Raw genomic sequence first — 24,478 nt, 5'->3', positions numbered from 1 at the left:
AAGAGAATATAGAAGAATAAAACGTAATAATTTGTACCCTGCTAGCTAAATATCTGGCCAAAAAATATGGCTATAAACCTCTATTTTCTTTATTCAGAGTCTATATGGCAACTATACAAATTTGTGTTAATTCTAAAATCTTTAAAGCTTTATAAAAGCGTTTTTTAAACATTATTTCCTTTGGGGGTTTTTTAAACGCAAACGCGTTCTGCATGAACGGCCACCAAGGTTATAGCCTGGTTTCTTTCTTTTTTTTGATTTTATAAATAAAACTATATTCAAATACTATATTATGACTCTACTGCTATTCCTATGTGCGTGTTCTGGCATGTATTTCTAGTTATTCATTCATTCATTTTGCTCCTGCCTCGAGCGCGCGCCGGCTAGCGGCTCTTCTTGGCACAACGGAAGTGACGTCACGACGTCAACATGTAAGATGGCGACGCATCACAGGCAGAATGCAGCGGGGCGCAGGAAAGTGCAGGTGAATGTTTGACGCTCGTGAATGCGCTTGTGATGTGCGTGCGTTATTTCTGTGATATTAGTGACATTCAGACCCGTCGGTCGTTGTGTGACGGCTTTTTTACACGCGGATGTGAGCGTTTGTGTGTCGCAAAGGGAGGTGGAGGCCAGGCTGTGTCTCAAAATCTAGTGTGCTGCCTACAGACTGCAGTTTTAGGGCGCCCTAGGCGTGCTTTGAGTCAGAATGCAGCATAATGAGTCAGTATAGACCGCTTACTGCAGCTCATTATAATATAAACAGGCTGTGTTGAGGTTTAGATTGTCATTGTGAGCTGCAGAGGGAAAGAGGAACCGGTTTTAGTCACAGATTTGGGGTTTTAATAGATAATTTCTATCTTTGGTCGGTGTCATGACAACCCACCTTACATATTTGCATACTGACCATATATGGTCATGGATTCTCGCTGGCGCCGATACAGGATGGCTGCCTCCGTGACGTGCTCTGCAGTTGTTTTTGTGTTTTTGTTAGTTTGTCCTGTCTTTAGTTATATTCCTGCAATCAGTTTCACCAGGGACGAATTGCTGGATATTCGGCAACACACATCTCCCGATATATCACCGGTTTTGCGACTATTCTGATGTTTTGCTGGACATTCTTGTCGGCGGAGCGGCTGCGCTGATCACACGCTTCAAGAGGACGCGCAGACGGGGAAAAAGAGCTGGCGCAGCTCTCAGAAAGTGAGACTCAGAAAATGCGGATTTCGAACGCCGTTGCCTAGCATCCATTTGGCAAATCTCCGCTCTCTACCTAACAAAACGGACGAACTGCTTCTGCTCTCCCGGACAAATAAGGATTTCTCACACTCTCTCGCTGCTCTGTGTTTCACGGAAACTTGGCTGAATGACACCATACCGGACAGCGCGCTCCATCTGCCGGACTTTCAGCTGTTTAGAGCGGATCGCGACGCAGAATCAACGGGGAAATCGCGCGGCGGCGGGACATGCTTTTACATCAATGAACGGTGGTGTACAGATGTAACTGTGTTAAAGAAGACGTGCTGCTCAAATCTCGAAACGCTCTTCATTAACTGCAAGCCGTTCTATTCGCCGCGGGAGTTTCATTCGTTCATTCTGGTTAGTGTTTACATCCCTCCTCAAGCGCACGTGAGCTCAGCTTTACAGAAACTCGCTGAGCAGATCACAGAGACAGAACAACAACACCCAGACTCTGTTTTAATCATTCTTGGGGACTTTAATAAAGCCAATCTCTCCCGTGAACTGCCAAAATACAGACAGCACATCACATGTCCCACCAGAGACAGTAATATATTGGATCACTGTTACACCACAATAAAGGATGCATTTCACTCTGTTCCACGAGCAGCTTTGGGACATTCTGATCACCTTCTGGTTCATCTTATACCGACCTACAGGCAGAAACTAAAATCAGCTAAACCTGTATTAAGGACTGTAAAAAGATGGACTAATGAAGCAGAGCAGGATTTACAATCTTGTTTTGACCTCACTGATTGGAGTGTTTTTGAAGCTGCTGCCACCGATCTGGACGAACTCACAGAGACCGTAACATCATATATCAGTTTCTGTGAGGATATGTGTATTCCTACCAAGACTCAACTAAATTACAACAATGACAAACCGTGGTTCACTGCAAAACTCAGACAGCTCTGTCAGGCCAAAGAAGATGCTTACGTGAAGGGGGACAATGTCTTGTATAAACAGGCTAAATACACACTGGAAAAGGAGATCAGAGTGGCAAAGAGGAATTATTCTGAAAAAATAAGGACTCCGTTCACTTCGAACGACTCCGCATCAGTGTGGAAAAGCCTAAAGAAGATCACCAATTACAAGACACCACCCCCCAGCACTGTGGAGAATCAACGACTGGCAGACGATCTGAACGAGTTTTACTGCAGGTTTGAAAGAACACCCATCACCTGCCCTGAACACCTCCCCACACAACCGTTCACACCAATAACAACTCCTGCAACCAACCCTGAATGCCTCTCCAAACAACCGTTCACACCATTCACAGCTCCTGCAACCCGCCCTGAACACCTCTCCACACAACCGTTCACACCATTCACAACTCCTGCAACCAACCCTGAACACCTCTCCAATCAAGCGCTCTCACCATTCACACCTCCTGCAACCAACCCTGTCAGTGGATCAACAGCTTCCTGACAGACAGGCAGCAGCTAGTGAGGCTGGGAAAATACACATCCAGCACCCGTACAATCAGCACCGGAGCTCCCCAGGGCTGTGTTCTCTCCCCACTGCTCTTCTCCCTGTACACCAACGACTGCACGTCTAAAGACCCCTCTGTCAAGCTCCTGAAGTTTGCAGATGACACCACACTCATCGGCCTCATTCAGGACGGTGACGAGTCTGCTTACAGACAGGAGGTTAAAGAGCTGGCTGTCTGGTGCACTCTCAACAACCTGGAGCTTAACACGCTCAAAACAGTGGAGATGATCGTGGACTTCAGGAGAAACCCCCCTGAACTCCCCCCACTCACCATCATGAACAGCACTGTGACTGCAGTGGAGTCATTCAGGTTCCTGGGCACCACTATCTCTCAGGACCTGAAGTGGGACATTCACATTGACTCCATTGTGAAAAAGGCCCAGCAGAGGTTGTACTTCCTTCGCCAGCTGAGGAAGTTTAACCTGCCACAGGATCTGCTGAAACAGTTCTACTCCACCATCATCGAATCCATCCTCTGCACTTCAGTAACTGTCTGGTTCAGCTCAGCTTCTAAATCTGACCTCAGAAGACTACAGAGTGTAGTCCGGACTGCTGAGCGAATCATCGGTTCAACTCTCCCATCTATTCAAGAACTGTACTTATCCAGAGTGAGCAAAAGGGCTGTTAAAATCACTCTGGACCCCTCACATCCAGCACACTCCCTCTTTGAACTGTTGCCATCTGGTCGACGCTACAGAGCACTGAGCACCAGAACGACCAGACACAGGAACAGTTTCTTCCCTCAGGCAATCCAGCTAATGAACAGCTGATAATAACTGTGGAAAACACCACACTATTTATATTTATATACACTACACTTATTTATCTAACATACATACTTAGCGTACACTTAAATTTTTTGCACATAATATACATGTACATACATAAATGCTCTTTTTAATATACCTGCCATACATTGTCAATTTGTATATTGTCATTCCTTATCCACCTATTTGTATTTTTTTGTATTCTTTATTCCTATTGTGTTTTTTTGTTCTGTCGTTGTTATATTGCACTGCGGAGCTTCTGTCACGAAAACAAATTCCTCGTATGTGTGAACATACATGGCTATAAAGCTCATTCTGATTCTGATGTGGTCAGTATGCATATCCCTATGAGCACATGCATAATGAATAAATAAAGATCTAAACACATGAGCCGATATATTTTACATTTATAAATATGAGCACAGTACAAACTAAACACATGTATATTGGGATAAGAGCATGTATACTGTACACATTATGCATGCTTTTGTTTTAATGAAGGTTTGTTTGTGCTTTGCAAACAAAACTTTGTATTTTGTGTGATGTTGAATATTGCTGTTGTGAATTCTGCTTGAAATATGTGTCCAAATAGAAGACAGGTATAAAGGTGCCTTTCTAACATACTTTAAACTCAAAAAAAAAATAAAAATAAATGAGTGCTCCATTTTATTGCAGTTAATAATAATAAAAATATAATTTTATTTTTTAATATATTTTAATCAAATAATAATAATAAAAAAATACCTGTACTTCAGCCTTCATGACACTGACAGTTTTAGGTTTTATTTTATTTCTATGTTTATAATGAAAACAAAATGGAGAAAAAAAGGATAAAAAGAATACAATCAAGTATCAGCTCAAGTATTTTAATGTCATTTCATATTTATGTAGGCTGTATTATACATTGTATTTTCCCTCATTCTTACATTTCTGTTGTATATAACTACTTTATAAATTAAAGAACATTGTCCATTGTCTTAGGATGCAAGTGATCGGACAAATAAAAGCAAACAACCAGGGCATCATTTGTACATTTAAAAGTTTGATATTATTGTTTAACTATAGTAAATCAAGATCTGTTTAACAACATCACTTATGTTTATAGCAATAGCCAATTTTATAGCTGTAAAATTAAATCTAACTGAATCACATCTAAAATGGCAGAATTTTAATTTTTCCTATTTGGTTCTGTGCAGATTATTCAGTGGAGCTCTAATTTTGAGCATGCGTGTGTTGCAGGTGTCATATGTGATCAGAGACGAGGTGGAGAAATATAATCGTAATGGAGTCAATGCACTACAGCTGGATCCAGCACTTAACCGGCTCTTCACTGCTGGACGAGACTCTATCATCAGGATATGGAGCATTAACCAGCACAAGGTAGACCATCAGTCACTAAACCGGTGCATGTGATGTCCAAACTAAACCAAAACTAATCCGTCTGTAGGGCTGCACGATATTGGGAAAAAATTACATTGCGATATTTAATTTTTCTGCTATATATATTGCGATATGAAATCTAATAAACAAAAGAGGGGGTGAGCACACTTACACTCTCATTTTAAATGATTTAAACATCGACACCATTGTGCCAATTGATTAATATGTGCGAGGGAGAGAGAGCAAGACAGAGCTTGTGTTGTTTGAAGACGGTGAGCGTGCGGCCGAGGCTTGCTTGCTCTCTCTCTCGCGCTCTCTCTCGCGCTCTCTCTCTCTCTCTCTCTCGCGCTCTCTCTCTCTTGCTCTCTCTCTCTCTCTCTCTCTCTCTCTCTCTCTCTCTCTCTCTCGCGCGCTCTCTCTCTCTCGCGCTCTCGCGCGCTCTCTCTCTCTCGCGCTCTCTCTCTCGCGCTCTCTCGCGCTCTCTCTCTCTCTCGCGCTCTCTCTCTCTCTCTCTCGCGCTCTCTCTCGCGCTCTCTCTCTCTCTCTCTCTCTCTCTTGCTCTCTCTCTCTCTCTCTCTCTCTCTCTCTCTCTTGCTCTCTCTGGCCCATACAGTTAATGAATAACGGATCAACTACAACAGCCTACATCGCACATCCTGCGATGTGACTATCGTGGATTCGTACATCGCGATATCGATGCTTAAACGTCAGTAAACCTGTGCATGTGGTATCCAAACTAAACCAAAACTAACCCGTCTGTCACTAAACCCGTGCATGTGATGTCCAGACTAAACCAAAACTAACCCGTCAGTCACTGAACCCGTGCATGTGATGTCCAAACTAAACCAAAACTAATCCGTCTGTCACTAAACCCGTGCATGTGATGTCCAAACTAAACCAAAACTAACCCGTTAGTCACTAAACCCGTGCAGGTGATGTCCAAACTAAACCAAAACTAATCCGTCTGTCACTAGACCCGTGCATGTTATGTCCAAACTAAACCAAAACTAATCCGTCTGTCACTAAATCCGTGCATGTTATGTCCAAACTAAACCAAAACTAATCCGTCTGTCACTAGACCCGTGCATGTTATGTCCAAACTAAACCAAAACTAATCCGTCTGTCACTAGACCCGTGCATGTTATGTCCAAACTAAACCAAAACTAACCCGTTAGTCACTAAATCCGTGCATGTGATGTCCAAACTAAACCAAAACTAATCCGTCTGTCACTAGACCCGTGCATGTTATGTCCAAACTAAACCAAAACTAACCCGTTAGTCACTAAACCCGTGCATGTGATGTCCAAACTAAACCAAAACTAATCCGTCTGTCACTAAACACGTGCATTTTGTCAAAACTAAACCAAAACTAACCCGTCAGTCACTAAACCCATGCATGTGATGTCAAAACTAAACCAAAACTAACCCGTCAGTCACTAAACCCGTGCATGTGATGTCCAAACTAAACCAAAACTAATCTGTCTGTCACTAAACACGTGCATTTTATGTCCAAACTAAACCAAAACTAATCTGTCTGTCACTAAACACGTGCATTTTATGTCCAAACTAAACCAAAACTAATCCGTCTGTCACTAGACCCGTGCATGTTATGTCCAAACTAAACCAAAACTAATCCGTCTGTCACTGAACCCGTGCATGTGATGTCCAAACTAAACCAAAACTAATCCGTCTGTCACTAAACACGTGCATTTTATGTCCAAACTAAACCAAAACTAATCCGTCTGTCACTAGACCCGTGCATGTGATGTCCAGACTAAACCAAAACTAATCCGTCTGTCACTAGACCCGTGCATGTTATGTCCAAACTAAACCAAAACTAACCCGTCTGTCACTAAACCCGTGCATGTGATGTCCAAACTAAACCAAAACTAACCCGTTATTCACTAAACCCGTGCATGTGATGTCCAAACTAAACCAAAACTAACCCGTTAGTCACTAAACCCGTGCATGTGATGTCCAAACTAAACCAAAACTAATCTGTCTGTCACTAAACACGTGCATTTTATGTCCAAACTAAACCAAAACTAACCCGTCTGTCACTAAACCCGTGCATGTGATGTCCAAACTAAACCAAAACTAACCCGTTAGTCACTAAACCCGTGCATGTGATGTCCAAACTAAACCAAAACTAACCCGTCAGTCACTAAACCCGTGCATGTGATGTCCAAACTAAACCAAAACTAATCTGTCTGTCACTAAACACGTGCATTTTATGTCCAAACTAAACCAAAACTAATCTGTCTGTCACTAAACACGTGCATTTTATGTCCAAACTAAACCAAAACTAATCCGTCTGTCACTAAACCCGTGCATGTGATGTCCAAACTAAACCAAAACTAACCCGTTAGTCACTAAACCCGTGCATGTTATGTCCAAACTAAACCAAAACTAACCCGTCTGTCACTAAACCCGTGCATGTGATGTCCAAACTAAACCAAAACTAACCCGTTAGTCACTAAACCCGTGCATGTTATGTCCAAACTAAACCAAAACTAACCCGTCTGTCACTAAACCCGTGCATGTGATGTCCAAACTAAACCAAAACTAACCCGTTAGTCACTAAACCCGTGCATGTGATGTCCAAACTAAACCAAAACTAACCCGTTAGTCACTAAACCGTGCATGTGATGTCCAAACTAAACCAAAACTAACCCGTTAGTCACTAAACCCGTGCATGTGATGTCCAAACTAAACCAAAACTAACCCGTCTGTCACTAAACCCGTGCATGTGATGTCCAAACTAAACCAAAACTAACCCGTTATTCACTAAACCCGTGCATGTGATGTCCAAACTAAACCAAAACTAACCCGTCTGTCACTAAACCCGTGCATGTGATGTCCAAACTAAACCAAAACTAATCCGTCAGTCACTGAACCCGTGCATGTGATGTCCAAACTAAACCAAAACTAACCCGTCTGTCACTAAACCCGTGCATGTGATGTCCAAACTAAACCAAAACTAACCCGTCTGTCACTAAACCCGTGCATGTGATGTCCAAACTAAACCAAAACTAACCCGTCTGTCACTAAACCCGTGCATGTGATGTCCAAACTAAACCAAAACTAACCCGTCTGTCACTAAACCCGTGCATGTGATGTCCAAACTAAACCAAAACTAACCCGTCTGTCACTAAACCCGTGCATGTGATGTCCAAACTAAACCAAAACTAACCCGTCTGTCACTAAACCCGTGCATGTGATGTCCAAACTAAACCAAAACTAACCCGTTAGTCACTAGACCCGTGCATGTGATGTCCAGACTAAACCAAAACTAACCCGTATGTCACTAGGGATGGGACGGTATGAAAATTTAATATCACGATTATAGTGACTAAAATTATCACGATTATCAATATTATCACGGTTTTGTTGAAACGAGATGAAAGTGTTCAAAAATAGTTGATGCTCACACTGAAAACATTTCAGCAAGTTTTATATGTAATAATCAACAAACAACTAATAAAACAAGCAACTCTATGCACTTAATTTAAAGAAAGATTAAATTCTGTGGCATTTCCTTCCTTACAATGAAAAGTGTAGAAGCATAGAAAAGCATAGAAAAGTCACTGACTTTCGCCATTCCTTCTCGAAAAAACCCAAAAAAAACATTGTGCGCTGCGCTTGCGTCAGACTGTTGCTGGCTGGACATGATTTAATAGTGAGTTATTAAAACCGCGAGTATCAAACACGGTTTTAATGATAATTCATTTTTAAACGATATTACTAACCTTCAGCACATTTTATCACGGTTATCAATAAAACCGGTTATCGTCCCATCCCCATCCCTGTCACTAAACCCGTGCATGTGATGTCCAGACTAAACCAAAACTAACCCGTTAGTCACTAAACCCGTGCATGTGATGTCCAGACTAAACCAAAACTAACCCGTTAGTCACTAAACCCGTGCATGTGATGTCCAAACTAAACCAAAACTAATCCGTCTGTCACTGAACCCGTGCATGTGATGTCCAAACACTTCCCTGGCCTTTGAAATGACGTTCCTGCTCTTGCGTGTGAATGTGTGTTTTGCAGCAGGATCCGTACATTGCATCGATGGAGCATCACACAGACTGGGTCAATGACATCGTCCTCTGCTGCAACGGCAAAACATGTGAGTGCTTGACATGTGCAGTGCAGTTCTAATGTTTTATGAATGCAGTAGATAAGATAGATAAGTTTGTCTATTGGGTCTGCAGTGATCTCAGCATCATCAGACACTACGGTGAAGGTCTGGAACGCACACAAGGGCTTCTGCATGTCAACACTGCGAACGCATAAGGTACGGTCAAGGCCGATGACATAAAATGTTATATGCACATCTAAACAAACCAGGTGCATGACCAAACACATCCAAGAAAGCCTTCAAAAACATATTAGAGACAAAAAATGAGTTGACCCTTTATTTCGCTGTTCTGCATGGGGTTGCCGCCCATTTTTTCAATGCAAAGAGTTTCTATATTAAAGTGTGCATTGTGTTTCTATTTTTTATTGCAGGACTATGTTAAAGCATTGGCTTATGCTAAAGACAAAGAGCTGGTGGCTTCTGCAGGACTGGATAGACAGATCTTTCTCTGGGATGTGAACACACTGACCGCGCTGACCGCATCCAATAACACCGTTACTAGTGAGTTCCCATGTTAATTTAATTTTAGATATTTTTTTAAATATTTTCCCCCCAGATTATTATATTTAAATATCATATTTGAAGAACACATCCATTTTTTATTTATTTATTGAACTTTATTTAAAATTTTGACATGAGCAATCCAAACAGTAGTTTAGTAGACCCGTTATTAAAGACACAACAAAACGTAGACTTTTGTTTATGTAAAGGATTAATAGAGTGTGAAAATCATATTCTTTGTTGTACAGCGTCTTCTCTGAGCGGAAACAAGGACTCCATCTACAGTCTGGCCATGAATCAGATGGGGACGGTTATAGTGTCAGGATCCACTGAAAAGGTTTGAATAGCAAAATACATATAACTTACATTATATGGTGTGTTTTTATTGTGTAGAAAATGAATGGCATTGTGGATTTTTTATTACATTTTTATAGTTTTCTTTTAATTAACATGTTGTCTCTTAGTGTATAGAGTTATGTACCTGGGCTGTGCATATCGAAATATTACATCTCCTTTTCTCACAATTTTACCTACTTTTAGTTTGTTATTTATATAATGCCTGATGCTCTGACTCTCTTTCTGATGCTGGTAGTTTCAGATTGTTTTGTTGATTTGTTTGTCAGGTTCTGAGAGTGTGGGACCCGCGAACCTGTGCCAAATTAATGAAACTGAAAGGACACACGGACAACGTTAAATCACTGTTACTCAACAGAGACGGGACTCAGGTGAGACGAGACTCACTGCTGTCAGTCAGTCTGTCCATCTACAAACTAGAAACATTCACTTTTTGATATATAAATATATATGAGTGTGTGTGTGTGTGTGTGTATATATATATATATATATATATAATAAAAAGAAAGAAAAAATATATATTATAAAAATATATTATATATATTTTAATTTAAAAAACATATATACATATATATATATATATATATATATATATATATATTTATTGTATATAAATATATATAATATTTTGACGTAACAATATATAAATTATTATTTTTAATTCTTATTAAATTTTGAATTTTTAAAAATATAATTAGATTTTCTTACATTTTATTTTTATTTACAAATTATTTTAATTTGACATTATGATTCAAATAATGGTAAATAGTTTTTTTTTTTATCTACTCCCTGCAATTCCATCACCAACCACCAGGTGGTCTATAATAAATAAAAAAAAGTTTTGTTTGTAATAATTGTTATTATCAACAGCTTTTCATTGATTAATTTCAATGACAACTACCACAATACATTTACTCATTAATGCAAAATGTGATTGTTTATTAAAAGGTGAAGATAAATAGAAAATCTATTTATATGCATGCTCTCTGTATGCATGTCAGTTTTTACCTTTTATAATTCCCGAATTATTCTTCGCTTCTCAAGTAGGATGAAGTAGTGTTGAATCCTATCGTACATGTGTTTTAAATCCTCAAAGAGCTAACAGAAGACCCGTTCTTGATTTATTGTTGAATGTAGAAGGTTTTAAGAGCCTTTGAGCTCTTAATGACTCTGTGAGAGTTCACGTTTCTTTCCTAAGCACTGGTTTTGTTCGGTCAGTGTCTCTCGGGGAGCTCAGACGGGACGATCCGGCTCTGGTCTCTGGGTCAGCAGCGGTGCATCGCCACGTACCGCGTTCACGACGAGGGCGTTTGGGCACTGCAGGCCAACGAGGCCTTCACACACGTGTACTCCGGAGGCCGTGACCGTAAGATATACTGTACTGACCTGCGCAGTCCTGACATCCGTGTGCTGATCTGTGAGGAGAACGCTCCCGTGCTGAAGGTGCGACCGTGACAAACCACTTTCACAACAGTTTCTTAACTTCTCAGAAGGAAACACTCTGTACTTCACATTTCTGTGGGGGTTACACTCATTTTTAAGCGTAGTTCTATTGAAAAAAGGTGTAAAATAAATATATTAAATACATATCTAAAATGGAATATAAAGTTTGGGATCAGTAAGACTTTGAATGTTTTTCAAGACTGCATTTATTTGATAAAAAATACAGAAAAATTATAATATTGTGAAATATTTTTACAATTTAAAATAACTGTTTTATATATATATATAAATATATAAGTAGTGTAATTTATTTCTGTGATGCACAGCTGTATTTTCAGCATCTTTACTCCAGTCTTCAGTGTCACATGATCTTCAGAAATCATTCTGATATGATGATTTATTATCAATGATGAAAGTGTTGTGCTGCTTAATGTTGTTTTGAAACCTGTGATACTTTTCTCAGGATTTTCTTTTGATGAATAAAAAGTTAAAATAGAAATCTTTTGTAACAATACAAGTCTTTACCATCACTTTGTATTTTTACACATCCTTGATTAATGAAAGTTTAATTTCTTTTAAAAAATAAATTAATGAAAGTTTAATTTAAAAATTAATGAAAGTTTAATTTCTTTAAAAAAAAAAAATACAAATTTACTGACCCCAAAATTTTGAACTGTAGTGTATATTGTTAGAAAATATTTCTATTTTAAATAAATGCTCTTCTTTTTAACTTTTTATTCATCAAAGAATCCTGAAAAAATTATCACAGGTTTAAAAAACAGTTTTCAGCACTGATAATAAATCATCATATCAGAATGATTTCTGAAGATCATGTGACACTGAAGACTGGAGGAATGATGCTGAAAATACAGAAATAAATTACACTTTAACAGAGATTCACATAGAAAACATATGTTTTACATTAGAATAATATTTCACAATTTTATATTTTTTTCCTGTATTTTTGATAAAATAAATGCAGCCTTAATGAGCAGAAGAAACTCCTGTCAAAACAAAACACACACACACATAAAACGTGTGTGTGTGTGTGTGTCTGTGTATATATATATATATATATATATATATATATATATATATATATATATATATATATATATATATATATATATATATAATAAGCTTTCTCTTAGACTTTAAATCAAGAGTGCACGTTTATGCGTCAAACACAGTTATAAATACCCGCAGCAGCTGTGGAGCGTGAGCAGCTAATAGGAAGGAAGTCACTGAGGTGTGTATGTGTGCTCTTCTGTCTCTCAGATGGAGCTGGACAGGTCCGCTGATCCGCATTCGGCCATCTGGGTTTCCACCACCAAGTCCACGGTTAATAAGTGGGTAAGTGCAGCTGTTGCGGGCCGTGACCTGTTTTAAAGAATCTGCAGCGTGTTCCTTTACTCGTTAATTAGTGTCACCCTTCAGCTAAATATCCCTTCTTTAATAACGGTTTAATTTGTTGCATGTTATAGGTTGCATCTTAAAATGATAGAATGCTTCTGTTAATTTTGCAATTTACACTTTTCATGAAACTGGAGCTGTGGGCAGCCATATGGGAAAATATTTTCACAACTGCATTCTCTGAATAATTATTAGATATGATGCATTAATCAGAGTTTGACTGAGAAGCCTGTATTTTAAACGAGTTTATGAGACAGCACATGCAAACAATGCAGTGACTGTGGTAACTTTAACATTTGAAAGGATACTATGACAAAGATATCGCTTTTCTTATTTAAGCTATTTTTCTTTTTCATGAATATATGATTGACCTGAAGAATGAAAGCCGTATCGTACACTTGGGAAATTATGAGCTTAGATATTATATATGTATGTATAATCACAAAATTACTTGGAAAAAGGAAAATATGAACAAATCTATAATACTGTATCAGTGATTCTAAAATGACCATATGGTCCATAATTAAATTCCTCTGATATTGGGCATTGTTTTTAATAGAGTCTGTGTTTTCTTCCCAGTCTCTGAAGGGTATCCATAATTTCCGAGCGTCTGGTGATTATGATAATGACTGCAGCGCTCCTCTGACGCCGCTGTGCACGCAGACAGAACAAGTGATCAAAGGTTCGACTGAGTTTGCATGTGCTTCAGTTGATCTTCAGATGTGTTTAATAATTAGAGTCTCCATCGAACCGCATCTTTAGCATGATAATCTATTTTTTTTTTTATAAAAGTTAGAATTTAATTTTGTTTATTTTTCATTAGTATTTATTTAAGTAATAATAATTATTTTTATTGTCTGTTTTTATAAAGTTTATAATTTACTGTGTATATATAGTAATAATAATTCATAACAATTTTTATGTACGTTTTAAATTCATATTATATTTTTGATTTTAATTCATAATTTATATTTTTATTGTATGTTTTTAAAAAGATTATAACTTACGGTGTATTATAGTAATAATAATTCATAACAATAATTACACACATTTTTATATATTTTTTTATTTTATTTGATAATATTTCGATTTTAGATGAATTCATAATTATATTTTTATTGTATTTTTATAAAGCTTATAATTTACTGTGTGTATATAGTAATAATAATAATTATTATTAATAATTACAAACATTTTTTATTTTTATTTTAATTGATAATTAGATTTGTATTGTATTTTATAAAGTTTATAATTTACTGTGTATGTATAATATTTAATGTTAATGTCTTGTCTTGACCTCTAGGTGGCGCCAGTATAATTCAGTGCCACATTCTGAACGACAAACGACACATTCTGACCAAAGACACCAACAATAACGTGGCGTACTGGGATGTGCTGAAGGTAACGTTTACGCTTGTGTGTCTCTGCGCGCGCTCGATCTGATTGCTAGCGGCCGTGTAACAGCTTTGTTGTCTGTCTCTGTGTCGCAGGCCTGTAAAGTGGAAGACCTGGGCAAGACGGAGTTTGATGAAGAGGTCAAGAAAAGGTTCAAGATGGTTTATGTGCCGAACTGGTTCTCGGTGGATCTGAAGACAGGGGTGCGTCACGACAGGACGGGGTTTACGCTCATCTTCAGTGAATGTTTTATTAATCGTTTAGCATGTGATTAACAGATGCTGACGATAACGCTGGACGAGAGTGACTGCTTTGCAGCCTGGGTTTCTGCTAAAGACGCTGGCTTCACCAGCCCTGACGGATCCGACCCCAAACGTGAGCCGAGCTGATTATGGTGACAGATGATGATGATGATGATGAAGACGAGTTATTAATGTGTTGTTCTGCAGTGAATCTGGGAGGACTGCTGCTGCAGGCGCTGCTGGAGTATTGGCCTCGCACTCACATTAACCCCTCGGACGACGAGAGCGAACTCAATCATGGGAGCGGTGAAGACTCATCCCTTAACTAAAACACAAACTCTAAATACATTGAGCTTGCCATGAAAATAGCCATAGATGCTGGTATGGCAATTAAAAAAATAATAATAATGATAATAAAAAATAAAATGCTGATTAGAAAATTTTATATAAAATCAAAAAAAAAAAAAAAAAATATATATATATATATATATATATATATATATATATATATATATTAAATATCATGAATCATATAAATATATAAAATGTTAAGATGCATATGAAATAAAATATAAAAAGGGATAATTATAGTATTAGTATTATGTTAATATTACCATTGTATGATCACATAATTCATTGTAGTATTATTAATATTATTATATAATGCAATATGTAATATTACTAAATCTAGATATAATGTTTTTTCAATATAAATGAGTTGTAGTTAGTGTAGAACTTACACAATTAATTAAAATATTAAACATGTATGTAAAATTGTATATTTTAAAAGTAGTGATAATAAATAACAATAATTATAAACTTGCATATTGTATTTTTGTAATATAAATGTTATAATTGGACAAAATAATATCCAAGTTTGTAATTACTGTGTTATATGATGATGATAATAATAATAAGAGAACATTAAATTAAATACATATGTGTATATTATAAGTAATGTTATATATGTAATAATGAATATGTAAAATACTTATATTACTTATAAATATTTTTGTTTATTGCTAGATAAATTTTAAATTTAAATTTATAAGAAGCTAGATAATAATAATCAATACATTGAATAATATAAATATACATGTATATATTATATAAATAAGTTTGTATATTATATGTAATAATAAATATTTAAAATATTTATATTGTACGTATTTTTGTTTATTGCTAGATAATAATAATGTACAGTAATTACTTTTTTTACTTGCATTAATTTCTTTATGTTACTGTTTATGTTTGTTTTATTTTTTTAATTACTTTCAAAAGGAAAATCCGTTTGTTTCATAACTCATTAAGCTTCCATAATGTGAACTATAATATATTCAGCAGGAAGGGCTTGATTTTTTCCTGTTCGTTTCTCTTTAAAATATAAATCTTCATTTGGATTTCCTGCTCAGTATTTTCTGAAACATGTTTGCTGTGTTTCCTCAGTGAACGGTGAGCTCGAGAGCCGGATACAGAAAGGAAACGGATATTTCCAGGTGCCTCCACACACTCCGGTGATCTTCGGTGAAGCGGGAGGACGGACGTTGTTCAGGTGTGTGTCCTCTGTTCGATCAGGTCTGTAGACGTCTGTGTTGGCTGATGAAATGTGTCTGTCTCAGGCTGCTGTGTCGAGACTCCGGTGGAGAAACCGAGTCCATGTTACTGAACGAGACGGTCCCGCAGTGGGTCATCGACATCACCGTGGACGTAAGAATCCACCAGATCCTCTTCAGAGTGTGTTACACTTCTGATTTCTGTCATATAACAGGATTTCTTTCTTTCTCTTACAGAAAAACATGCCCAAATTCAACAAAATCCCATTCTACCTCCAGCCCCATTCGTCCTCCGGAGCGAAGACGTTAAAGAAGTACGTGTGACCTGATGTTTCCGACTGAAGCTTCTTAGACAGAGATGGATCCACAGGTTTATCTTGGTTTAAAGGCACAGTTCACCCAAAAATTGTCATAATTTATTCCTCGTCAAATTTGGTGTGTGTATAAATATCTTATTTTGAAGAATGTTGGGAACCAAACAGTTGCTGGTACCCATTAGCCTTCCATAGTAGTAGTTAAAAAAATAAAAATACCATTAACCATTTGGTTCCCAACATTCTTCAGAATAAGATATTTTGAAGATGTTTTAAAGGACCAAACAGTAGCCGGTAGCCACTGACTTCTATAGTATTTTTTTTAATTTTTTTTATATTGAAGCCATTGGTTACCGTCAACTGTTTGGTTTTCAATATTCTTCAAAGTATATTTAAAAAAAAAAAATCTTATTTTGAAGAATGTTGGAAACCAAAGAGTTGCTGGTACCCATTGACTTCCATAGTAGTAGTAAAAAAAAAAATACTATAGAAATCTACAGGCAAGTATTTGGTTCCCAACATTCTTCAGAATAAGATATTTTTAAAGAACCAAACAGTGGCCGGTAGCCATTGACTTCTGTAGTATTTATTTTATTTAATTTTTTAATACGGAAGCCATTGGTTACCGTCAACTGTTTGGTTTTCAATATTCTTCAAAGAATATCTTTACAAATTATCTTATTTTGAAGAATGTTGGAAACCAAACAGTTGCTGGTACCCATTGACTTCCATAGGGTTTTATTTTTTTTTACTACTACTATGGAAGTCAATGGGTACCAGCAACCGTTTGGTTCCCAACAGTTTTCTTTTTTTTCTTTCACAAAAACAATTTTAATTTTATTTTAATTTTGTTCAGCATTATTCAAAATAAGACTTCTTAAAGCTATATTTTGAAAAAATGTTGGGAACCAATGGTTGATGGTAGCCATTGAGTGGCGCCGATACAGGATGGCTGCCTCCGTGACGTGCTCTGCAGTTGTTTTTGTGTTTTTGTTAGTTTGTCCTGTCTTTAGTTATATTCCTGCAATCAGTTTCACCAGGGACGAATTGCTGGATATTCGGCAACACACATCTCCCGATATTTCACCGGTTTTCGACTATTCTGATGTTTTGCTGGACATTCTTGTCGGCGGAGCGGCTGCGCTGATCACACGCTTCAAGAGGACGCGCAGACGGGGAAAAAGAGCTGGCGCAGCTCTCAGAAAGTGAGACTCAGAAAATGCGGATTTCGAACGCCGTTGCCTAGCATCCATCTGGCAAATCTCCGCTCTCTACCCAACAAAACGGACGAACTGCTTCTGCTCTCTCGGACAAATAAAGATTTCTCCCACTCTGCTGCTCTGTGTTTCACGGAAACTTGGCTGAATGACACCATACCGGACAGCGCGCTCCATCTGCCGGACTTTCAGCTGTTTAGAGCGGATCGCGACGCAGAATCAACGGGGAAATCGCGCGGCGGCGGGACATGCTTTTACATCAATGAACGGTGGTGTACAGATGTAACTGTGTTAAAGAAGACGTGCTGCTCAAATCTCGAAACGCTCTTCATTAACTGCAAGCCGTTCTATTCGCCGCGGGAGTTTCATTCGTTCATTCTGGTGAGTGTTTACATCCCTCCTCAAGCACACGTGAGCTCAGCTTTACAGAAACTCGCTGAGCAGATCACAGAGACAGAACAACAACACCCAGACTCTGTTTTAATCATTCTTGGGGACTTTAATAAAGCCAATCTCTCCCGTGAACTGCCAAAATACAGACAGCACATCACATGTCCCACCAGAGACAGTAATATATTGGATCACTGTTACACCACAATAAAGGATGCATTTCACTCTGTTCCACGAGCAGCTTTGGGACGTTCTGATCACCTTCTGGTTCATCTTATACCGACCTACAGGCAGAAACTAAAATCAGCTAAACCTGTATTAAGGACTGTAAAAAGATGGACTAATGAAGCAGAGCAGGATTTACAATCTTGTTTTGACCTCACTGATTGGAGTGTTTTTGAAGCTGCTGCCACCGATCTGGACGAACTCACAGAGACCGTAACATCATATATCAGTTTCTGTGAGGATATGTGTATTCCTACCAAGACTCAACTAAATTACAACAATGACAAACCGTGGTTCACTGCAAAACTCAGACAGCTCCGTCAGGCCAAAGAAGATGCTTACGTGAAGGGGGACAATGTCTTGTATAAACAGGCTAAATACACACTGGAAAAGGAGATCAAAGTGGCAAAGAGGAATTATTCTGAAAAAATAAGGACTCAGTTCACTTCGAACGACTCCGCATCAGTGTGGAAAAGCCTAAAGAAGATCACCAATTACAAGACACCACCCCCCAGCACTGTGGAGAATCAACGACTGGCAGACGATCTGAACGAGTTTTACTGCAGGTTTGAAAGAACACCCATCACCTGCCCTGAACACCTCCCCACACAACCGTTCACACCAATAACAACTCCTGCAACCAACCCTGAATGCCTCTCCAAACAACCGTTCACACCATTCACAACTCCTGCAACCAACCCTGAACACCTCTCCAATCAAGCGCTCTCACCATTCACACCTCCTGCATCCCCCCTCTCCCCCACACCTGCAATACAGATCAGCGAGGATGCGGTGCGCCAGGTCTTCCGGAAGCAGAAAAGGAAAAAAGCACCAGGCCCAGATTGTGTTACACCAGCCTGTCTGAAATCCTGTGCTGACCAGCTGGCCCCCATCTTCACACAGATCTTCAACAGATCACTGGAGCTGTGCGAAGTCCCTTCATGCTTCAAACGCTCCACCATCATCCCCATCCCAAAGAAATCCAAAATTACAGGACTAAATGACTACAGGCCTGTGGCTCTAACGTCTGTAGTCATGAAGTCATTTGAAAAACTGGTGCTGGCCCACCTGAAGGACATCACTGGACCCTTGCTGGATCCTCTTCAGTTTGCCTACAGAGCAAACAGGTCTGTGGACGATGCAGTAAACATCGGACTGCATTATGTTCTGCAACACCTAGACAGACCGGGGACCTATGTGAGGATCCTGTTTGTGGACTTCAGCTCTGCCTTCAACACGATCATCCCAAACCTCCTCCTGCCCAAACTAACTCAGCTCTCCGTGCCCCCCTCCGTCTGTCAGTGGATCAACAGCTTCCTGACAGACAGGCAGCAGCTAGTGAGGCTGGGAAAATACACATCCAGCACCCGTACAATCAGCACCGGAGCTCCCCAGGGCTGTGTTCTCTCCCCACTGCTCTTCTCCCTGTACACTAATGATTGCACATCTAAGGACCCCTCTGTCAAGCTCCTGAAGTTTGCAGATGACACCCACACTCATCGGCCTCATTCAGGACGGTGACGAGTCTGCTTACAGACAGGAGGTTAAAGAGCTGGCTGTCTGGTGCAGTCTCAACAACCTGGAGCTTAACACGCTCAAAACAGTGGAGATGACTGTGGACTTCAGGAGAAACCCCCCTGCACTCCCCCCACTCACCATCATGAACAGCACTGTGACTGCAGTGGAGTCATTCAGGTTCCTGGGCACCACTATCTCTCAGGACCTGAAGTGGGACATTCACATTGACTCCATTGTGAAAAAGGCCCAGCAGAGGTTGTACTTCCTTCGCCAGCTGAGGAAGTTTAACCTGCCACAGGATCTGCTGAAACAGTTCTACTCCACCATCATCGAATCCATCCTCTGCACTTCAGTAACTGTCTGGTTCAGCTCAGCTTCTAAATCTGACCTCAGAAGACTACAGAGGGTAGTCCGGACTGCTGAGCGAATTATCGGTACAACCCTCCCATCTATTCAAGAACTGTACTTATCCAGAGTGAGCAAAAGGGCTGTTAAAATCACTCTGGACCCCTCACATCCAGCACACTCCCTCTTTGAACTGTTGCCATCTGGTCGACGCTACAGAGCACTGAGCACCAGAACGACCAGACACAGGAACAGTTTCTTCCCTCAGGCAATCCATCTTATGAACAGCTGATAATAACTTTGGGACACACTACACTATTTATATTTATATACACTACACTTTTTATCCAACACACATACTTAGCGTACACGTAAATCTTTTGCACATAATATACATGTACATACATGGAACACACTATACTACTTATATTTATATTTATATACACATACACTTATTTATCCAAACACACATACTTAGCGTACAGTTACAATTTTTCCACATAATATACATGTACATACATAAATGCTCTTTTTAATATACCTGCCATACATTGTCAATTTGTATATTGTCAATCCTTACCCACCTATTTGTATTTTTTTGTATTTTTTATTCCTTATTGTGTTTTTTGTTCTGTCGCTGTTATGTTGCACTGCGGAGCTCTGTCACGAAAACAAATTCCTCGTATGTGTGAACATACCTGGCAATAAAGCTCATTCTGATTCATTGACTTCCATAGTAGTAGTAAAAAAAAAAAAATACATAAAACAATATAGAAGTCAATGGATACCAGCAACTGTTTGGTTTCCAACATTATTCAAAATAAAATAACTTTTTAAGAATGTTGAAAACCAAACTGTTGATGGTAGCCAATGGCTTCCATAGTAAAAAAGAAATAAAAATACTATAGAAGTCAATGGCTACCGGCTACTGTTTGGTTCTTCAAAACATCTTCAAAATATCTTATTTTGAAGAATGTTGGGAACCAAATACTTGCCTTCAGGCATTGACTTCCTTAGTAGGGAAAATAAACTATGGAAGTCAATGGGTACCGTCAACTGTATGGTTTCCAACATTGTTCAAAATAAGACTTTTTTTAAATATATATTTTGAAGAATGTTGGGAAACAAACGGTTGACTGCAGCCATTGACTTCCATAGTAGTAGTAGTAGTAGTAGTAGTAGTAGTAGTAAAAAAAACCTATAGAAGTCAATGGGTACCAGCAATTGTTTGGTTTCCAACATTATTAAAAATTAGATACTTTTTAAAGATATATTTGGAGAATATTGAGAACCATACAGTTGTCGGTAGCCAATGGATTCCTTGGTAAAAATAAAATAAAAAGTACTATAGAAGTCAATGGGTACCGTCAACTGTATGGTTTCCAACACTCTTCAAAATATGTTCTTTCATGTTCAACAGAAGGTAGAAACTCATACAGGTTTGCAAGGAATGCCTTAAAGATGACTAAATAACGAAAAAGGTGAACTGTCCCTTTAAAATACTTTTTTATAAATAAACTGGACTGAAAAAGTTTATTTATGTCATCCGTTCATGGCATCTGTTGCACAGAATACACTTCTTGGCTGTCGTCGCACATGGCCATGGGTATGAAGAGTGGTGTGTGTGTTTGTAGGGATCGTCTGTCGGCCAGTGACATGTTACAGGTGAGGAAGGTGATGGAGCACGTGTATGAAAAGATCATCAACCTGGACAGTGAGTCTCAGACGGGCGCTTCATCCGCAGAGAAGCCCAGCGAGCAGAAGGAGGAGGAGGACATGGCAGTGCTAGCGGAGGAGAAGATCGAGCTGCTCTGTCAAGATCAGGTATTGGTATCCAACTTATTATCTTTACATTAAATTGCATGTGCAAAATATCATAGTACTTTACTTTTACAATAGAATGCATTATGATTACAATTCACAAGGCTTTCATGAATTAAATATAAATATATAAAAAAGCAATATCGGCTATGATGCATTCTTTATTCATCATTTTGTAGATGTAGAATAAAAAAATATTATTGCATTTTATGCAAATAAAATTAGTGCATCACTCAGACCCAAGTTAACTAAATTACGATCAAATCGTACGATCAAATCATTTGGTGTGAATAAAATCCCAAAAATGATAAAAAAATTCTCTGGAAGTTGTTCTTCCATTGCTATAACATTAACAAGCAATTCTGGAGGGAAATTATAATAATAAATAAATGAATAAATAAAAATCCTATAAAGTGACCACAAAAACATCTCATGCTCTAATTACGACTTCCAAACTATGTCATATAAAATATAACTGAACTTAGTTACTTACTCCTAATCCTGTTTGTGACATTAGATGATGTTGCATTGCTTTCCAAAGGTTCTGGATCCCAACATGGATCTGCGGACGGTGAAGCATTTCATCTGGAAGAGCGGTGGCGATCTGACGCTCCATTATCGGCAGAAATCCACGTGAGGTCCCGCCCCGTTTAAGGAAAATCCATTGGTTACCCTTCACATTCAAAGCACACGCTCACCTGCACTTCCTGCCTCTGTCTGACATCTACATCACGCTCGGCTCACGCGTGAGTAAATGGGAAGAAGGAACGCTGGAAAACACACCGAAGACGTGTTTTTGCCACCTTTAATTATATTTTTCCTGGCATGAATTCTCTCTTGATGGATGCCGTTTTTTGAATGTGTCAGAGTTGTTTTTAGTTTTCGTTTCTCCTCATTTAACATTCCAGTGATGTGTTCGCTGCAAATGACGTCATGAATCCGAGGAACGGCTTTAAAACAATCGAGAATCTTTAAGGAGCGCTGCGTAGATGGACAGAATGAATGAGAAAACTCCAAGAACTCCCATGAACTCCATTTCCCATGATGCATCTCTCTCACTAACCGTGCTGTGATTATCACTGCATCCGTTTTGTACATACATTGTAATTATTTTATAGCCATTTACGTTTCTTTAAAAAAAAAAAAAATCGACGGTCTCTCCAAAAAGGTGCTTTTTCGTGTAAAAAACGATGATAGAAGAGTAGAGAGCGTGAATACTCGAAACATTATAAGCAGAGATAGAAACATATATGTGTGTGTGTTTTTTAAAGGAATATTTCACTCAAAAAAAAAATACAAAAATGCTGAAATGTGTTCATCCCAGATCAGGGTGAGTTTGTTTCTTCATCAGATTTGGAGAAATGTAGCATTGCATCAGTGTCTCATCAATGGATGCTCTGCAGTGAATGGGTGCCGTCAGAATGAGAGCTGATAAAAACATCACAATAATCCACAGCTTTTGTCTTCTCCAGATGTTAACTGATGGACTGGAGTGCTGTGATGTGTTCATCAGCTCTCGTTCTGACGGCACCCATTCACTGCAGAGCATCCACTGATGAGACACTGATGCAATGCTACATTTCTCCAAATCTGATGAAGAAAAAAACTCACCCTGATCTCAGATCAGATCACCTGAGGGTGAGCACATTTTATCAAATTTACATTTTTAGATGAACTATTGCTTTAAAAGGAATAAATGACCCCCAAAAATTGAATTTTAATAACTGTATATGTGGTTGTCACATGGAAAAATCTGCATGAAGAGTCTTTAAAAAAATAACAGCTGACTGGTTTAGATAAATATAAGAATATTTAACTTTTTAGATGAATTATTCCTTCATCCAGATGTTTGCTGCTGAGTGTCATCTGTCTTGTGCATGGACAGGAAAATACACTATAAATATATATATATATATATATATCAGTATATATAAAAGCTATGAACTATTGAAGGATGACATCACCGGATGGCAAAACTCAGTTCATGTTTTTAATTTATGCAACAACAACAAACAAAGAAACTGTTCTGCAAACGTTTGTCAATCATACAGAGATCTGCACAGTGTATTCATGTATATATTTGGTCTTAGGTTAAAGACTATTAAGATGATAATTATGATAAGACAAAACCATCAGAAAGGTTTTAAATCGATGTCCACATCCCCTGTATTTCTGCTTCCTGTGTTGATTATATGCAGAGTATCTTGAGCTAATAAATTAACCAAGAATGATCGAGTTTAAATGTAAACTTTTATCTTTATTTTAATCAGAAGCGCAGGATCCGTGCAGGTGATGTTGACACAATAAGATCCTGTTTAACATCCTACTAGTGTTCGTGACTGATGTTTACCTGCTTTCAATGGAGATTGGACTCTGGCTCATCTCGTTATTAAAGATCAATGCCAACTGAAATAAACCTAAATGATTAGATGCTTTATATCTTTCTTTAATGCACTTATGAAACTGCATGTGAAAGCCTTCAGAGGAATCGTTCACCGTGATGAAAGAACAGCTCGTTTAATAAACCCAGCAGGTCAGTACCTTTGTAGTTATACTCCGATATATTCAGCAAAATTAACCCAAACTATGACATGCATCCTCCTTGGGTCAATTATCAGTCCATATACTATTATTATTATTATATGTATGTCTCTCATTTTCAGAAGCAGTAAACTGTGTATTTGCATATGTTAATATTTCAGAGGTAAGCATGAGGTGCATTTTTAATG

General features: G+C 38.4%; 1 protein-coding gene across 3 annotated transcripts; it reads left to right on the top strand.

The window, feature by feature from the left end:
* Positions 1 to 381: 381 nt before the first annotated feature.
* On the top strand, positions 382 to 23,099 carry LOC132116448 (WD repeat-containing protein 48-like). 3 transcript variants are annotated; one of them, XR_009425639.1, is made up of 20 exons: positions 382 to 484; positions 4,734 to 4,874; positions 8,928 to 9,006; positions 9,092 to 9,174; positions 9,390 to 9,519; positions 9,768 to 9,856; positions 10,143 to 10,244; positions 11,092 to 11,316; positions 12,595 to 12,669; positions 13,309 to 13,411; positions 14,033 to 14,130; positions 14,220 to 14,327; positions 14,403 to 14,499; positions 14,574 to 14,672; positions 15,813 to 15,918; positions 15,986 to 16,073; positions 16,157 to 16,233; positions 21,563 to 21,752; positions 22,291 to 22,499; positions 22,538 to 23,098. XR_009425639.1 is itself a non-coding variant. In XM_059525273.1 (19 exons), the coding sequence occupies exons 1-19, from the start codon at positions 437 to 439 to the stop codon at positions 22,384 to 22,386; spliced, it is 2,031 nt and encodes a 676-aa protein (XP_059381256.1). In that variant the 5' UTR covers positions 382 to 436; the 3' UTR covers positions 22,387 to 23,099. The 3 variants fall into 3 exon arrangements, 2 of the variants coding, with proteins under 2 accessions (XP_059381256.1, XP_059381255.1); XM_059525273.1 differs by having other exon boundaries at positions 8,931 to 9,006; positions 22,291 to 23,099; XM_059525272.1 differs by having other exon boundaries at positions 22,291 to 23,098.
* Positions 23,100 to 24,478: the final 1,379 nt, after the last annotated feature.

The sequence above is a fragment of the Carassius carassius genome, chromosome 35 (genome assembly GCF_963082965.1).
Source record: "Carassius carassius chromosome 35, fCarCar2.1, whole genome shotgun sequence".
Lineage (NCBI taxonomy): Eukaryota > Metazoa > Chordata > Actinopteri > Cypriniformes > Cyprinidae > Carassius > Carassius carassius.
Note: the sequence above shows the minus strand (reverse complement) of the source record. Positions and strands in the feature narration are given on the sequence as shown.

Excerpts from the sequence above, each read along its gene's own strand:
- LOC132116448 (XM_059525272.1), top strand. The coding sequence starts at position 437 with ATGGCGACGCATCACAGGCAGAATGCAGCGGGGCGCAGGAAAGTGCAG. Across the intron at positions 11,317-12,594 it reads AGAACGCTCCCGTGCTGAAG|ATGGAGCTGGACAGGTCCGC; the intron begins GTGCGACCGTGA and ends TCTGTCTCTCAG. Across the intron at positions 14,328-14,402 it reads CGGTGGATCTGAAGACAGGG|ATGCTGACGATAACGCTGGA; the intron begins GTGCGTCACGAC and ends TGTGATTAACAG.